At 45.7% G+C, this 16876-nt stretch overlaps 1 protein-coding gene across 1 annotated transcript in view; it reads left to right on the plus strand.

Moving 5' to 3' along the window:
• Positions 1-3022: 3022 nt before the first annotated feature.
• LOC135244223 (multidrug resistance-associated protein 1-like) overlaps positions 3023-16876 on the plus strand; it is a 28068-nt gene continuing 14214 nt past the window's right edge. Inside the window, exons 1-5 of the mRNA XM_064316532.1 lie at positions 3023-3331; positions 9106-9282; positions 9677-9802; positions 11904-12041; positions 16116-16241. Coding sequence (XP_064172602.1) covers positions 3290-3331; positions 9106-9282; positions 9677-9802; positions 11904-12041; positions 16116-16241 — 609 coding nt within the window. The 5' untranslated portion in view covers positions 3023-3289. The remainder of the gene's footprint in view (positions 3332-9105; positions 9283-9676; positions 9803-11903; positions 12042-16115; positions 16242-16876) is intronic.

The following is a 16876-nucleotide window of genomic DNA, read 5'->3' on the forward strand; positions in this document are numbered from 1 at the left end:
AAAGCACAGCATCTGTGTTGTGAAGTACAGACAAGTGTTGCTATGACACCAAGACCAATGACCGCAGAATCTTTGTTCCCATTCTGACCATTCCCGTGGGAGTAGGGGAATTGTGGGATTGGACCCATTTCCCCAAAGGACACAGGGAAGGGGAAAAAGGGGAGTTTCTGTGATGTGTTTTGGTAAATTCCCTGGATTTGCAGTTGGGAAAAAAATTTTTTTCAATCTAGCCCTTTGGTGAATGTTGTTATAGTCTGTAATATCATATTTGGGAGTAACACTAATTACCACTTGGCCACCCAAAACACAATGTACAGGAAGGGGGAAGGATAACACTCCTGTTATGAGGTTACAAGCTCTGTTATTAGGCATTAGGGGTTGGGCCTGCTTGGGAAGCTCATCCTGTTAAGGCAGTGTTCTAGACAGGGGTATGCAAACTTTCATCATCCAGGGACCCACATCCAGGCTCAAAGTAATCCCTGAGACCTCCATCACAAGTTAAAAGTGGTTATATTTTTTTTGAAGTTTTATATTTTGAAATATTTTCCCAAATCTATATGGAATCAAGTCTGGCCAGGGCCCTCTACAGTACCTTCAAGGACCCCTAGGGGTCCACCGACCCCCTGTTGAAAACCCAGATTCCAGGATGGGCCCTGCAGCCTGGTATGGGATCTGCACAGTGCCTGTGTTGACTGTGGCCAGCAGCCCCACTGGTCAACACACACTTGGCTCTGATGTCACTGAGAGACGGGGGGGACAGTTTTGAAGGATTTCTGTAAACAGACTGATTAATCAGTTGTATACTCAGTGTGAAATCTGTGACGTGTATTGACCTTGGGTAGGTACAAAGTCAAAGACATCACTGACACACAAAAGATTGGTGCAGTGCTTGTTTTTATTTAACTCTGGTTTCTAAGAAATAAAGGTGTGTGTGAGGTCATTTTTGAATGCCTTTTGCCCCAAATTTGGGATGCCAAGTGGTATACAACCTTACTCATACTAATGTGGGAGAGCATACACAAGCACATGCTCCACTCTGGAGCACACACCATTACATTACAGTCACTTATCCAGAGCGACTTACACAACTTTACATAGCATCCATTTATACAGCTGGATATATACTGAAACAATTCAGGTTGAATAGTTTGCTCAAGGCAGCGTCCTACCCAGGAATCGAACCTATGACCTTTCGGTTACAAGCCCAGTTCCTTACCCACTGTGCTACACTGCCGCCTAATTCTGCCACTGACACCGTCAGCAGCTGCCTCCTTTCACTTTGTCTGATTGACAAGCTGCCATTGCTAGAGAACAAAGGAGATGCAGACCCCTGTTGGCTGAACCGTCCCTAACCATCGGCAGGGTCACGATCATTTACACATGGACCTGTGGTGCATATGGTGCTGAGCATATTCTAACGTTTATGAGCTCATGGTGCGGTCTGCTTGGCCTGGATCCTACTTCTGTTTTCATCCCTCTCCCCATCCTGCACATCTACCCCTGTCATTTAGGTTGTGTGTGTAATTACGACTCAATCAAATTTGGAAACATCTGGGAAAAACCCCAGGGCTTCTCAGCTGGATTTGAGTGTTCAGCTGGATATGACGTAATTCCAATATTCCCACTACAAGGCTAATTCCGGTCAATCATACACTTTCCCTGGGTTGAGTTCAGCTTTCAAGGCGCGATAACTAGTTTAGCCTCACCTGCAGTTTGATCCGGATCTGATATATGTGAGTGTATGATGTCAAAGTTGATCATGTGATTTCAGTGTAAGTGTTTGATGTCAGAGTGAGTGTGCTCTGTTGTTTTTGCCTAGGTGAGTGTGTGATGTCAAATTGAGCGTGTGATGCCAGGGTGAGTGTGCTGTGTTTTTGCTGGTGAAATTCTTTCCTACGTGGTTCTGCTGCAATGCTCAGAATAAAAAATAAACACTGGATCAGGTCTCATAAGGCCATACGAAGAACCACTGAGCTACCTTTCCAAGAACTTCAACCACTTCACACCGTCCCTCTCACTCTCTTGCTCTCTCTCTCTTTCTCTCTCTCTCATATTATTTCTCTCTTTTTCACATACATGCACAGCCTTAATCTTTCCTCCCTCTCACATTCTTTCTCTCTCTCGCTCTCTCTCTCACGCGCGCAGTTAAAAGGTATGAAAAATACCCATAAAGGTACAAACACTTGTCACTGGGCTTGTACTCCTAGCTAGCAATAAAAATTAATTTATGGTAATTTGTTTTGCTGGCAAAATGTACTTATTAGAACCTAAATAGAATATCATTGCACTTTCAGGTACATTAGAAATGTGTTCCTTAACAACAAAACAAAAATGTACCTCCACTCTATCGTTATTTCTGAGAACGCTGAAACACACACTCACACACAACCTCAAATGCTCCCCCCTCTCATTCTCTCTCTCTCTGTCACACACAGTCATCCAGAAAGACACCGCTACAATGCCTGGATGGATGGAACCACGGCACGCACATTATCAACAGTCTATTTAATGTTAATACTCTTTATAGTGCATTATAAATGTCAAAGGAAATGTGATAATGAAGTTATAATATAACTGCAGATTAAAATGACATACAGTTTGATGAATATATGACAATTAGCTCATGGGGCTGACACAGTGGCTCCAAAAACTAAAGTAAATATATATTTCTCTATAGGAGCCGGTTATTTAAATAAATATTTTGGGTTTACGGTATTCACACTGCACTGCCAGTTGACCAAGGCATATTTCTTGTAGAAAAAAAAGTGCTCTACACAAATAGACTCTTCTGTTTGTGTGAAAGCACAGGATTTGGTAACAGGGCACTGGCACATCGCACCACACGGGGGGGGGGGGGGGTTATGGCTTTCGGGGTGTTGTCATCTTTTTTTCTTCAGATGAGTCGCTGTGGTGTTTTGACCACAAAGTGGAATAAAGGAGGGAGAGAGAGAGGAAAAGGAGGAAAAAATGTGACAGACAGAAAAAGGGGAGGGAGGGTGGGAGGGAGATAAATAGAGACAGAAAAGGGGGAGATATTTTGAAAGAGAGAGACAAATAGAGAGAGATTGCTGATGAGTGGCATTCCTAAATAGGACAGTAGGAGCAGACAGGGGACTCAAGTGTACAAGTGACACGCTGTGCACACGTTACTGAGGGAGGGAGAGTTTAACCCTCACACATACACACACACACGAATACACACCTGTTCTGTGCTGCCCAGGGCCCAAGGATTTGCTGAGAGGAGTCCAGGATTGTGTGGGAAGCGGGACAGGACGAGACAGGAGCGTGCATGGATGTGTTCTGCAGCCACAGCGGTTTGGACCCTCTCTGGGTGAGTGCTCCGAAAGACAGACAGATGCACAGACCAGGACAGAAAGATGGACAGAGAGACAGACGTGCAGGAAGACAGAAGGAGAGACATTATGGCAGGTAGATGTACAGAGACAGACTGACAAACAGAAAGATAGACAGACAGACAGACGGATGCGTGCAATTAAACCGTTGATGCACTGAAAAAAACTAAACAGAGATATAACAGCATTAATGTCGCAGCATGTGGTAAAATACCTGGATGATTGTAAACGGCAGAAACGCTTGTGAAACAGTCAGTGTGTTAACAGGATAATTGAAAGGTATTTCTGCTGATTAAGTCAGGTAACGGGTACGTACACGTTTAGTCAAACTGCATGGCTTCTGGGTTCAAAGATAGAAAACGGGATGAAAAACTGCAAGTACCTGAAGTCTTACCTTCACACCCAAAGCTGTTTAATGAGCAAACAAGAAATCTGGCCACCAAAGTCCGCAAGTGGTTTCTTAGTGTCTTTGTCTGTTGTTCAGGTGTGCATTGCTGTGGCTATCTGAGACACACCGATTCACATTCGGCTCAATGGAATTCTCCATGGAAGTGAGCGTGTGTTTCTCGTTAAGTGAGATTCGGTGCCATGCATTCTGGCTGACTCACAGACTGCTGAGATTTACTGGAAATGCAGTCCATCTTCCAATGGCACCTGCCACTATAACCTCCAGGGTTATTTGAGACTATAAGCTTCAGGTGCATCTTCTAAGCTCCGATCCTGTGCCATTCAGGTCTGTGCATTAAATATACCCTCCAGGTTGCTCACAGTGGCCATATTTCAGTGAAAGCCATCAGAAAATTTTCAAAATTAAAAACGATTAAAAAAACAAATAGTGCTACACCATTTTATGAAATGCTCAGGAAAATTATACAGTTCATAGCTCTGTATAGTTAGGCCAACCCATTACAGAGTGCAAGTTTCCTAAAAATATTCCCACAAATGGCACGGGTTTCATTTTACTCCAGTAGGTTTGAAAATCAAGTCAAATGGCTGTTATTACGCGGCGGCGGATCCTTGCTCATCCCGCCACCTGTTGCGTGCTGCCCGTTGAGCTGAACACCCACAGGGCATCTCCTCAGATTGTACCACGAGGGATGAAGAGATGACTAAGAATTAATCCTACCGTCTGATCTGGTGATTCAGCAAAAGATTTTAAGGCGCATATGGTAATTAGACTCGTTATCAGAACGTGACATCTTAAGATGGCAAACAACCCGTCATTCATCTCCGGCTGGACGACCGCCCTGTCACTTTCTGAAGGATTTACACTTCCCCAGATCTCATAAAACAGCTAGCGGCGCTTTCGCTACGTTTACCGCAAAATATAATTGGGCAGCTCATTCACTGCGAAGGAATTTGCCAAACAAATGGAAAGCGATTCTCATGAGCCCTTTGGCTTGTGCAGCGCTGCGGTAATCTGGGAACTTTGATCGCAGCTTACTGGAAGCAGGCTGCTGATTCATTTGAAGGTGAACGCTTGGATTGGCAAAGAGCCCATCATGCACCACAGACCTGCTTCTTATAGTAGAATGCAGCTGGGTGAGGGGCTAGAGAGGTCTGGGACCTCGTGCCGTCCGTGCAGGAGGGCACTGAGGCCTGGGAGGGGGTGGGGGGGGAGGGGGTTTGAACCTGGCAGGCTTAGTTGCACAGCGTGGTGCTAATGGGCGGGTGTGGGACACTCACAGTATGCGGTGGGCCAACACTGCATCCAGTGGCAACCGCTGGAAAACGCTCTGCATTCTGGATGTGCACTTGAAAACCGCAGAGGGCACAATTGCCCTGGTTAACCCCCCCCCTGCGCCCATGCCTCCCCCCCCCCCAACGTCCTGCTGTAAAACAGGGATTAAAGAGGTCTCAGCAAGGTGCGGCCAGACAGAAAAGATGTTGAACTCTATTAAATCTACACACAGCCGGCCAAGCAGAAGGCACCTTTGGAACGCCAGAACCCCCAAACCCCCCCCAGCTAGAATAGCGTGTTCCCTGAGAACACATATTTGGCTCACCGCTAACCAGAGAAGAGAAACAAGATTCATGGAATTATTACATTTTGTCTATTTATTTACCGAAGGCGCACCCTCAGTAAATAAGGTTGTACTTCGATTTTGAAGATTTCGCAAATAACAGAAACAATCCAATCAATTTTCAAATGTTACGATTTATTCCTCAAGCCAAAACTTGCTCAACCAATCTGAAAAAAGGTGAAAGGGCTGGAGTTAATTTGCGTAATAGAGTTGTGAGCAGAGGCTCGAGAAACCTACAGCGCAGAGATCAAACAAGAGATAGTGGCCTGCCCGAAAGCGACAGTTGGAAAACGTTAGACAACATTACCGGCATTAGTCCTCATGCCGCCAATCCCAGAGCAAAGACAGATGGATAAAGGGTGAAAAAAAAGAGGACAAAGGAAGAAGGGGAGGGAGGGAGAGAGATGCTTTACTGGAAAGTGGAAACAGGGAAATTCAGAAATACAGAGTCTTAACCCCCCAGAAAACCATCAGCAAGTGAGGCTATAAAAGAAAGAATAAACCTTCAAACAGTGGTGATAAAATCTTCCCGTCAGTAGAAATCTCGAGAGGAACTGGGCTTTTGAGGAGCGTGTCCGTCCTCCAGTGGCTGGCCAGGTGACAACTCCAAGCAGGCGCGTTGGAACACTGCCGAGTCCGCCAGCAATCGTGATGAGACTCGCGGAAAACCGCAGCAGCCTGACAGAGCACCAGACATATGTGCAGCAGAACATCTTGAGATCTGAAGTTCAAAACCGTAGCATGGTTTACCGGATTACTGTTCAAGTCGTGTTGTCGTAAACGTAAAGACCCTGTTGTATAACCTCAGTGTAAGCGTGCACGTGCACACATACATCGTGGTTAACCGGATTACTGTTCAAGTTGTAATGTTGTAAAGGTAAAGACCCTGTTATATAACCTCATTCTGAGCTTTTAAGTTAAGGGTATGTTTCTACATGGTGAAATACTTTGGTTTCACCATGTAGAGATTACAGCACATTTCATATATAGCCCCACTCCCCCACCCATATTTTAGGGTACCTTCATGTTTGGGACATATCAATGTGATGTTAATGAAAGTAGTCATGTTTAGTACTTTGTTGCGTATCCTTTGCATGCAATGACTGCTCGAGGTCTGTGACCCATAGACATCACCAGGTGCTGAGTATTTCCTGATGATGCTCAGCCAGGCCTTCAGCTCTCTTTTGGGGCTAGTTGCCTGAAGTTTTCTCTTCAGCATATAAAAGGAATGTTCAATTCAGATCAGGTGAATGACTTTAGCCAGCCTTGGTTACTTCAGTATTATGTTTGAGATCACTGTCTTGTTGTAGGATGAAGTGCCGTCCAATGAGTTTGGAGGATGGCTGAACTTGATCAGACAAGATACTTCTGTGCACTTCAGAATTAACTCTGCAGCTGCTATCAGCAGTTATATCATAAATGAAGACAAGTGAGCCAGTGCCTGTGGCAGCCATGCATGACCAAACCATAACACCCCCACCACCATGTTTCACTGATGTGGGGGAGGGCTTGGGACGTTGGGCCAGTTTGTTCCGGGAGTCTTCTGTGGACAGCAATCACTGACTCATCCATTCCTGGCTCTTGAAGTGTCTCAGATTTGTCAGACAGCTGTTTGGATGATTTTCTTCACTATGGTGAGAGATTCGGACGGAGTGTAGCACAGTGGGTAAGGAACTGGGCTTGTAACCGAAAGGTTGCAGGTTCGATTCCCGGGTAAGGACACTGCCGTTGTACCCTTGAGCAAAGTACTTAACCTGCATTGCTTCAGTATATATCCAGCTGTATAAATGGATACAATGTAAAATGCTATGTAAAAAGTTGTGTAAGTCGCTCTGGATAAGAGCGTCTGCTAAATGCCTGTAATGTAATAATGTAATTTGTTGGTCATCACCTGTAGAGTTCTTCCTTGGCCTACCAGGCCCTTTGCATTTACTGAGCTCATCAGTGTTCTCTTTTTTTAAATGATGTTCCCAACAATGGGTTTTGGCTTATGCCTCTGACAGTTGTTTTTTTTTTAATGTCACAGTGTCATAATGGCTTCTTGACTTTCAGTGGCACAGGTCTACCTCATTGTAGGAAACATCAATAACAGACATGTGAATAGTTTTATTACTAATGTAAAATTGGCGAGTACAGTGCCAAATCAAGAAAAAAATATAGAACTCACTACATACTGATGCAATTGTTTCAAACATTTCTTTTCTCACTACACTTTGCATCCTCTCTTTGCAAGAAAACCTACTCATTTTCTGTAGTGTTTTATGAGATTGGTGAACATATGGGGGGATTATTGACTATTTCTCCATAGAAATTATGTCATGGCCTTCAGATCCTACAGCCTGTGCTTGTGGCCTTTTCAAAACAAAAAATCCTTTTTTCAATGCCACCATTGAGGTGTGTAGCCAGAAAGCTCAATTTTTCTTCTCATCTGGCCATAGCATGCCATTCCTATATCACTGTTCAGCATTGGAACTTACTACAAATGCAAGATCATGTAAATTTATTCACAGGAATAAGCATAGGAATAAAGTATTTGGTTAATAGTTTATGCTTTAAAAAATGAAATGTGTGAAACATATTTTTATATGTCTTTAAATATACAAGTACTCTACAGTACCCTATGCTAAAACTAATATTGAGTCTGTATGCCCCCAATGTGGCTGGGACTCCGAACGTTTTTTGTAAAGTGTTGTGTAATCTGGTTTTGGAACTGCCCCAATGTGCGCAAACCTAGAGCTATCAGCTTTGTTGCTTAAATTAATTCCACGTGATGCAGACCAGCTAACTCTGGTTTGTTCTTCACAGCTCAGTAAACATTACTCTGATGAACAACACTGAGTGCGTATTTGATATATGCTTGGAGCATAGCACCTGGATAAGATCTTACCACAAATCATACCACAAAGCTCTAAGTGAGTCAAAGACATTATTTGACAGTCTTGTTTTAGGCAGGTAACATCTGATCTATCACATCTTTGAGTAAATTTATCAAGCATTTTGAGCATTTAAGTGATTTAACAAATAAACGTCCCTAGGATGTATAGTTTTGGCCAGCAGGGCAGTGGTCCAAGGTTTGGAGAGTAGATTGAACCTATTCCAGCTGCTATATTTAATCAGTGATTTAGATTGTGGATCAGAAATGAATAAATTAATAATAATTCCTTAATAACATGCTGCCTCCAACCCACCCTGGGATGGGATTGTGAGATTAACGTTCAAACTCCTTAAAACTCTCTTTATGCAACATTACATATCTGAATAATTTAACCATATCTGTCTAAAGTATCCCCTGGCCCCCAAATCCACTAATTCTACAACCCACACTGACAGCACTGTATTTTGATTCATTCAGCCAATCTATTGAAAGACAAATTCTTAACCATTTATCGATTTTTGACAGGTAGTTCCAAAGGTAGTTAGATTCTCCTCACATGATCTGTTCATAAATAATTTTGAAAATCCAAGATGTCTGAGTACAGAAGGGCTCTGAGAACCTGCTGAGGCCAGCCAGTGTGTATGGCTGGAGGGAAGAGTACGAGGATAGAGGATGAGGGCGAGCGATTAGGGGTTCAAAACTTTCAGAGTTAGGTGTGCTTGTTTCACACACCAGCATGTTAAACAGACTGGTCTGAGGAAACTTCTGAGGAAGTTGAATCCTAATTGTCACGTGCCGTGATGCCAAGCCTGGATATCTGACCTTTGCTTGTTCTGTGGCTGTTTGCTTTCAGGACTGGAACCGGACGTGGCACACGTCCAACCCGGACCTGACCCAGTGCTTCCAGAACACGGTGCTGGTGTGGGTCCCCTGCATCTACCTGTGGCTGTGTGTACCTCTATACTGTCTGCATCTGCGGCACCATGACAGAGGGTACATATGCATCTCCAGGATGTGCTGGGCAAAAACGGTGAGGCTCAACACGGGGGAAACCAACATCATCAATGGTGCACTTTTCTGGGTCTCCTGCTAGGGATTGGCAACCAGTCCAGGGTGTACTCTTGGCTCTCGCTCAGTGCATGCTGGGTTAGGCTGACCAGGAATAAGCTGGTTAGATAATGGATGGAGAGATAGAAGGATTTCAGGGTCTCTAAAAGGGTGACGTTCAACAGCCAGTCAGCACCAGAAGGGTCATTATACATCAGCTGAGTTTGAGGGGAGGGAATTATTTTGTTTTCCTGTGAAAGGTATCTTCGATATGATGACAGTTTTAAAACTTGGCCAAGAGACTTTGCATCAAAACAAGTATAGGCCCATGAGGCACTCCATTTTCCTCTGACATTTCTCCCTGGTTTCCTGCACAGGTGCTGGGCTTCTTCCTGGCGTTCTACGGTTTTGTGGAGTCCTTCTATCTCCTGCTGGAGAGGTACCAGGAAATTCAGCACCACCTGGTGTTCCTGGTCAGCCCTGTCATGCGCAGCCTCACCATGGTAATGTTCCATGCATTAACCCCGCCCCCTGTGAAATTGCAGACACCCAGCATCAATTCCTACTGCGCTACATCAGCTCAGACAACCGTAATAAGGAATACAGTGTGTGTGGGGGGAGGGGCGGGGGGTGGTTCCCAAGTGGTCAGACTGTAACAGCAAATAGGATAAAGGAAGTGAGTGAGGAATGGGGATAAAACTGTAGGCCAACAAGCGGCTACAGTCCCTATCTACTTATCCAAAACTAACTAACCAAGCATCCAAATTGTGTACCCCTAAAGCAGATTTAAATTTCCACCCAGAGTTACCTACAAAAATAATAAAGGAAAAATAACAAAGCAAAACAACAAAATAGCACCCCGATGGAAGGATTTGTAATCCAGCTGGGAACACTCACAACTACCTGGAGCCACCATGCAGCAAGCAGAGGGACTAAATAAGAGTAGAGGTTGAATTGAACGGACAGAGCCAAGCACACAAAATCCACTGGGCAAACAAAGGGCTAAGGCGAATAGAACAAGAAAATGAGCAAACACAAAATCTAATCAGCAAACAAACCAGAAGGGCTAGTCGAGAATTGGAATTGAACAAAATAAGGTCAAACACACAAAGTCAGACAAAGTAATCACTATCCACAAGTGCCGAGCACAAATTTCGAAGTGCGAGTCTCCACTGGTGAATGGTTTTCAAACCCAGTAACTGGTTACAGAAACAGCCAATGTGATGACAAACTGGAAGAATGAGACACACGCAGCAGAAATAAACATAAACATGAAACTTACGACAGGGATCATAACATAAGGCACCTGGCTCCAGTGTATGACTGCCCGCTGGCCCCCTGTAAAAACACCGGGATAGACGGGATAGCGCTGATGGGGTAGCACTGTAATCGCGGAGTTGCTGTAGCATCGCACCCTGTGGGGCCCCTGCCATTGAATTCTGAAGCAATCTGCTTAAGGTTCCTGTGATGAAGCAACGCACAGCTGCGGATGAGATTTATGTGGGGAATAAAATGCTCTCAAAGTGTTCCGCACGCAAACGTTTGAGTAACCCTGACAGCCAGTGGCTTCTGAAAAACGCGATGGAATTCGTCTTTGAGACTCGACCGAATGCAGGCGGGTTTCGCCATACTGTCTAACAATTAAAACAATTAAAACGCGGAATGGTTTCTGCTCCCCTGACAGGCCGGTCTCCCCCCGAGGGGCTGTGGTCACCCCAGACACCAAAGTCAATATTTGCTGCCCGTTTGGGGACTTAAATTTGGCTGTCTGCATGCAGATAGATGTTCACAGTCACAGCACCTCTTTAAAGAGACTTATCTATTTCAGGAGCGTTAAAGCTGACCATCCACCACCTTTGGCACGACATTACAAAACCACACACCACAAAAAAACAGCCGGGAGAGGAAACAATTACTTTCGTAAACATGAAACGTGTCCAAACAGCTGGTCCATACAAAGACTTTCTATGAGTGAGCTTAACACCTTCATAACCATGGTTTACTAATGTACTGTGTACTATGTTCCACTATTATTTATCTTTGCTAATGTACACTGGGAAATCTATAAATATACACAACTCCCTGTATCAGAGACACATTCTGGCTGTCGGTCATATTGCAGGTCCTGTGTGATAGCTGGTCTCTCCTACAGGTTCTGGTGTTGTGTGTGATGAGTTGGTCCCCTCCCTACCCAGGTTCGGGTTTGTTAATGTGTCTCTTGTGATAGTTGGTCTCTCCTCCAGGTTCTGGTGTTGTGTGTGATAGTTGGTCTCTCCTGCAGGTTCTGGTTCTGTGTATAATAGCTGGTCTCTCCTCCAGGTTCTGGTGTTGTGTGTGATAGTTGGTCTCTCCTGCAGGTTCTGGTTCTGTGAATAATAGCTGATCTGTCCTCCAGGTTCTGGTGTTGTGTGTGATAGCTGGTCTCTCCTGCAGGTTCTGGTTCTGTGTATAATAGCTGGTCTCTCCTCCAGGTTCTGCTTATGTGTAGGTGATAGCTGATCAGTCGATTCTAATGGTGTGTGATAGCTAATCTCTCCTGGTGATGTGCGTGTGACTGCTGGTCTCTCCTGGCGATGCGCGTGTGACCCCTGGTCTCTCCCACAGGTTCTGGCCGTGTGTGTGATCCACCTGGAGAGGATGAGAGGATGCCGCTCGTCTCTCTTCCTGTTTATCTTCTGGCTGCTGGCCTCCGTGTGCTCCCTGGTCTCGCTGCGATCCAAGGTCCTGCTGGTTATCGAGGAGGTGAGAGAATGGTCATGTGACCCTGACGCCCAACCACACTCACGCGCGCGATGGAAGCCACGCCCTCACACGCACACGCAGTCGCAATCGCAGACACAGACGCAGACGGCGGCTTCCTGCTCTGTCCTCTGCTCCACTCGACCCCGCTTCACATACAGTCCGGCGGCCATTTCTGTTTTGGTTTTCTGCCTTTGCATTACAGTGCATTCATTTAGCGGATGATCTAATCCAGCACTCCCCTGTTTCCTGTCTGTCTGCCTGCCACGCCCTGCAGCCCCGCCATCCCCTCCGCCCGGGGGCTGTTTGGCGGCCTGAGCCCCCAATGAGTGGTGGCAGTGTGGCACATCGGGACAGATAGCAAGAGGCCACACACAGTCTGCACACTGCGCAGCTGTTTGCGGTCTCCCACTCCGCCCCCCCAACACACACAAACCGCACCCTTATTCATCTGCTTTCCTAGGAGCCCCCCCCACCCCCACCCCACCCACAACCTTTTTTCTGTTTCCTTCACAAACACAGCAATCAGTGTCTGGAGCTGGACAGACAAGTATGTGCTGAAACGGGTAACTTCTGTACGGATACACATAATTGCACACATCCAAGTCGATTCAACACACACACAGACGCATGGGCATATAAACACGAATACACATGTGCTCGTTTCTATAAATGCACTGCATACATTTATTTTTAAAATAGTTTCCACAGTCCCTGGTTTAATATAAAGTTTAGCAACAACACTAGTTCCTTTCTAATTGATGTGGATCATTTTTTAAAATCACTGACATATGTGTTTATACTAGACTGTTTTTACCCTGTTCTACAGAGAGGGGTATGGATCCTGAAATTGGTAACGGTGTACAGTAATTACTGAAGCAACTCTTTGATTGGTTATCTGCTTCTCACCTGACCTGGTGCAGATGTGCAGCAGGACATGTCCTTGATCGTTTCCTCAATGCTGTGTATTTACTACGAATCAGACAAAAAAGGACCTGTGTTTCACTCAACCACTTCCTCCTACCGCACAGTATATGGACATGGGAATATGGAAATATGGATATGGGAAATGAACATGCACAATTTATAAAACAGAAATACATGGTTTGTGACAGAAATGGAACCTCCCGCACCCCTGGGGTTTGGCGTCCCACAGAACACTGCACCCTAGTGTCTTGCCAGGCTCGGACCGGAAACCAGGCGCGTAATCACCGTCACGGCGAGCCAAGCTACCGTGGAAACGTGCCGATCGGCACATATACGACACTAACACAGCCTACGGATCTCAGAATTCCATTTCCGAGGAAATTCTGTTTCTGTGAAGTTAAACCTCCTTTAAATAAACTTTGTATTTATTGAGTAAGCTCATGAATTCGCATAAAAACTGCCTAGTCAGATTTTATCAAAACACCTAAAAATAACAAACAAATACCAAGCACAGGACTGATTGATTTGTACCTAGTACTTGTATCTAGTTTTCTATGGAAAACATGCCCTCCCTGCTCTCCCTTCAGGTCACATACTATAGTAATACCGCTAAGGTCAGCAAGAAATGTGGCCATGTACTCACTCCTGCGTATTTGGAGTTCAAAGTCACTTTCTATACACCCATTGCCATCTAAAGCTCCAGCCAGAACAACAGGCACGGACAAAACCTCTCACATTCATCCTCCACTAATAACTGTTGCTTTTTCTGTACGGCGTACGAGAGTATTTTTCCTGGTGGTTGCCACTGAAAGCGGGACCGAGCAAACGAAAGAGCTAGAGAGAGCACGGTCAGGTTTGTAGAGTTCATGTTTACGAGACCTGATTCCCCCAAGTCAACCCTTGGAGGTATTGACCTGTATTTATCGGGAGCCCGTGCCAGCTGGCTGGCTCTCCGTTCTTTCGTGGCTCACGTCAGGTTTTCCTTACGCGGCCTGTCCAAGTTCCATCCAGCCCCAGCCGTCCCCCCTCCCTGCAAGCGCGGGCCTCTACATCTCACCGCTTTAATGCTGTTTGACTTGGCCGTGCGCATTACAGCGCATTTCCCTCAGTACTGGATGAGAAAAGAAGCAGAATTGCCCATAAATGTAGGCCCTCAAAAGAGCCACTGCACCATGTACGTCCACAACAACATGCACCCGCTGGCGGGCAGTCGCCAGCTCTTGACTCTGTCCACCTCGATACGAGTCACTGAATCGTGAACTCTCTGCTCGCACGCAGATAACGTGACTGCAAGACTCCGTCTTCATTTCTACACGCAGGATTCATTCACGTGCCTATATACAGGGTTCGGTTTCTGGCGGGTTTGGGTTCGGTTTGCGAATAAGCTTTCAACAAGTCATCGATCCCGGTCAGGTGCCGCATGACACAAGCCCCACGAGAACAGAAAGGGAAGCAGGAAGCAGGGAGCCCAGGACTAAAGCGAGCTTGATCTGAGAGGGAAACTGAGGCAACTAATGACTAACAAACCCTGGGGTTTGGTCATGAACTGGAATTTGGTTATGACCTGGAGTTTGGTCATGAACCGGAGTTTGGTTATGAACCGGAGTTTGGTCATGACCTGCGGGGAATGAGAGTGAGAGGAAGTGACTCAATACAGGGTGACAGGAAACATGTGGCTGGGAACGTGGTTCTGGGTTTTCTCTGGAAGATCCCTGACTGTGGGTTACTGTATTTTTATGACTCCCTCACCCCTTAAATGACATATTACAGAACTTTTGTGGCAAGATTTTTTGGTTATCTGTAATGACAACTATATATACAGATTTAAGTGTTGTCCTTATTTAAATTCCCCATTCGTGTGATGGAACTTTAAGTTCCTTGGATTATAAAATATATTTGCTTCTCAATTTCTGACTAATAGCTGAGATTTTTAAAGGGAATCATGACAGACTTGCTGAAGCCAACAAGGCGTACTAAGTGTCTGTGGGCATCCTGTAAATGCAGCAACATTTGAAGAGAGGTACAGTGCATGTTGGGGGACGTGTCCTCACATGTGAATCTGCTTGCTCGTTTTACGGGTAATCACACTGGGGTGCAGCACAACCCTCTTGGGGCTTCATCTGGTGTTGCAATTTTGCAGCAGATGTGTTGTGGTTGGGGAGAATATGATTGAAGGGTTTTGGTTTCTGTTCCCCTTCACAAAGATTATAGTGGCTGGGGTCTATGGTTATGACTGAACATTGGTAATAGAGAGAAAATTGCAATGGCAGAATAAATAAGGTGGTCGTAAATAAGGTAGTGTGCACTCTGTGTGTGAGCAGGGTTTGGTCGAAACGTAGTGTGTGCTCTGTTTATAAGTTATAAATAAGGTAGCATGCAGCCCACATGTAATTAAAAGTGTGTGCTATCTTACAGCAACTGCATGAGGATGGCTGGGCCAGGGTGAACTAGCAACCTAAATAGTATCTTAGCCCAGCCATTTATCTTGACTGAACCACCACACCCAAATGTGAATTCCCACCTAGATGGTTCTGGCCCACCTAGCTCTATGCAGGCCCAACTTCATGAATATTTCTGGCTCAACTGCTGCCTTACAGACATACATGGATGACTTTGGATGACTTGTTCAGCTCCCCAGGACACATGACCTCTACTGCTGGGCCCGGCAGGTTCTTCCTTCACAACATCTGGAGAATCCTCCCCTTCCTCACCCAAGAGGCTACACAGCTACTTGTCCAAGTCCTCGTAATCTCCTGTCTGGACTATTGTAACGATTCACTGGCCTGCATACCAGTCTTTGCAGCCAGTCCAGATTGCTGATGGCTGCCTGGTCTTCAGTCTGCGGCTGAAAGTTCAGACATGCCACCCCATTTTTGAACACCCTTTGCTGGGTTCCGGTGGCTGCCTGCATTCCATTCAAATCCCTCGCAGTGACATACCAAGCAGAAAATGGCACCGCCCTTTCCTATCTGCAGACAGTAATTACATGATACACTCCTGCCAGATGTATGGATGTGGAGTAGGCATGTGCTGAGTGTTTAAGCTATATGTAAGGTAGGTGTGTGCTCTGTGTGTACGTTGCATGTATGGTAGGCATGTGCTGTGTGTTTAAGCTATATGTAAGGTAACGTGGCGCTCTTTGTGTTGCAGGGTTTTTCAGAGGATGCTGTGCGGTACCTCTGCTTCTTCCTGTACGTCTCCCTGCAGGTGGCACAGCTGGTGCTCTGCTGCTTCTCTGACCCTCCACCAGACTGTGCCAAACCCCCACTGGGCAAGGTCAGTCACCCGCCCGTACAGACCATCAGAGCCCCATGCATGTACAAGGATGGAAATGACACCAAAAATGCAGTTTGAACCAGCATGTTTTGCTGGAAGCAGACTAGCTACGAGTTTTAGTGAACACATTGAAAGCTCAGACCCAGGCAAAAAGGCCATGGGCTCATTCCAATTGCTTATTTTATCTGTCCTTGTCTCCACGGTCTTCGCCTGACCCAGAAATCGATCGAGGTCCACCATCTTCATTGACATTCCAACCCGTTAAATGCTCCTTAAAGGAGCTAGCAGCAAGGAGCTAGGAAGCTCCAGAAGGATGCTTGAGCAAGGAAACAAGTGTATTTTTTTCGGAAAGCGTGACATGTAAATTATCGGCCTGTGGATCCACCTCCCCCTATTTGCCATGTCTGTAATTGACATACAGTAGCTTCAAACTGACGCTTGAAAGAGCAAGGACACTTTCAATGCTTCTGTCCTCGCATCTTTTCCTTGCTTCCTTTCCTTGCGTCCTCCAATGGGTGGAGCTAGGAGCTTGGAAAGGATGCATGGAAAGGAAGCAAGCAGGTTAAAAACAAGCATGCTTGGAATGCACCCATAGTTGTGCCAATTTTGAAATAGCTGATGTGGCCAACCAAGCA

Source organism: Anguilla rostrata, chromosome 17 (genome assembly GCF_018555375.3).
Source record: "Anguilla rostrata isolate EN2019 chromosome 17, ASM1855537v3, whole genome shotgun sequence".
Classification (NCBI taxonomy): domain Eukaryota; kingdom Metazoa; phylum Chordata; class Actinopteri; order Anguilliformes; family Anguillidae; genus Anguilla; species Anguilla rostrata.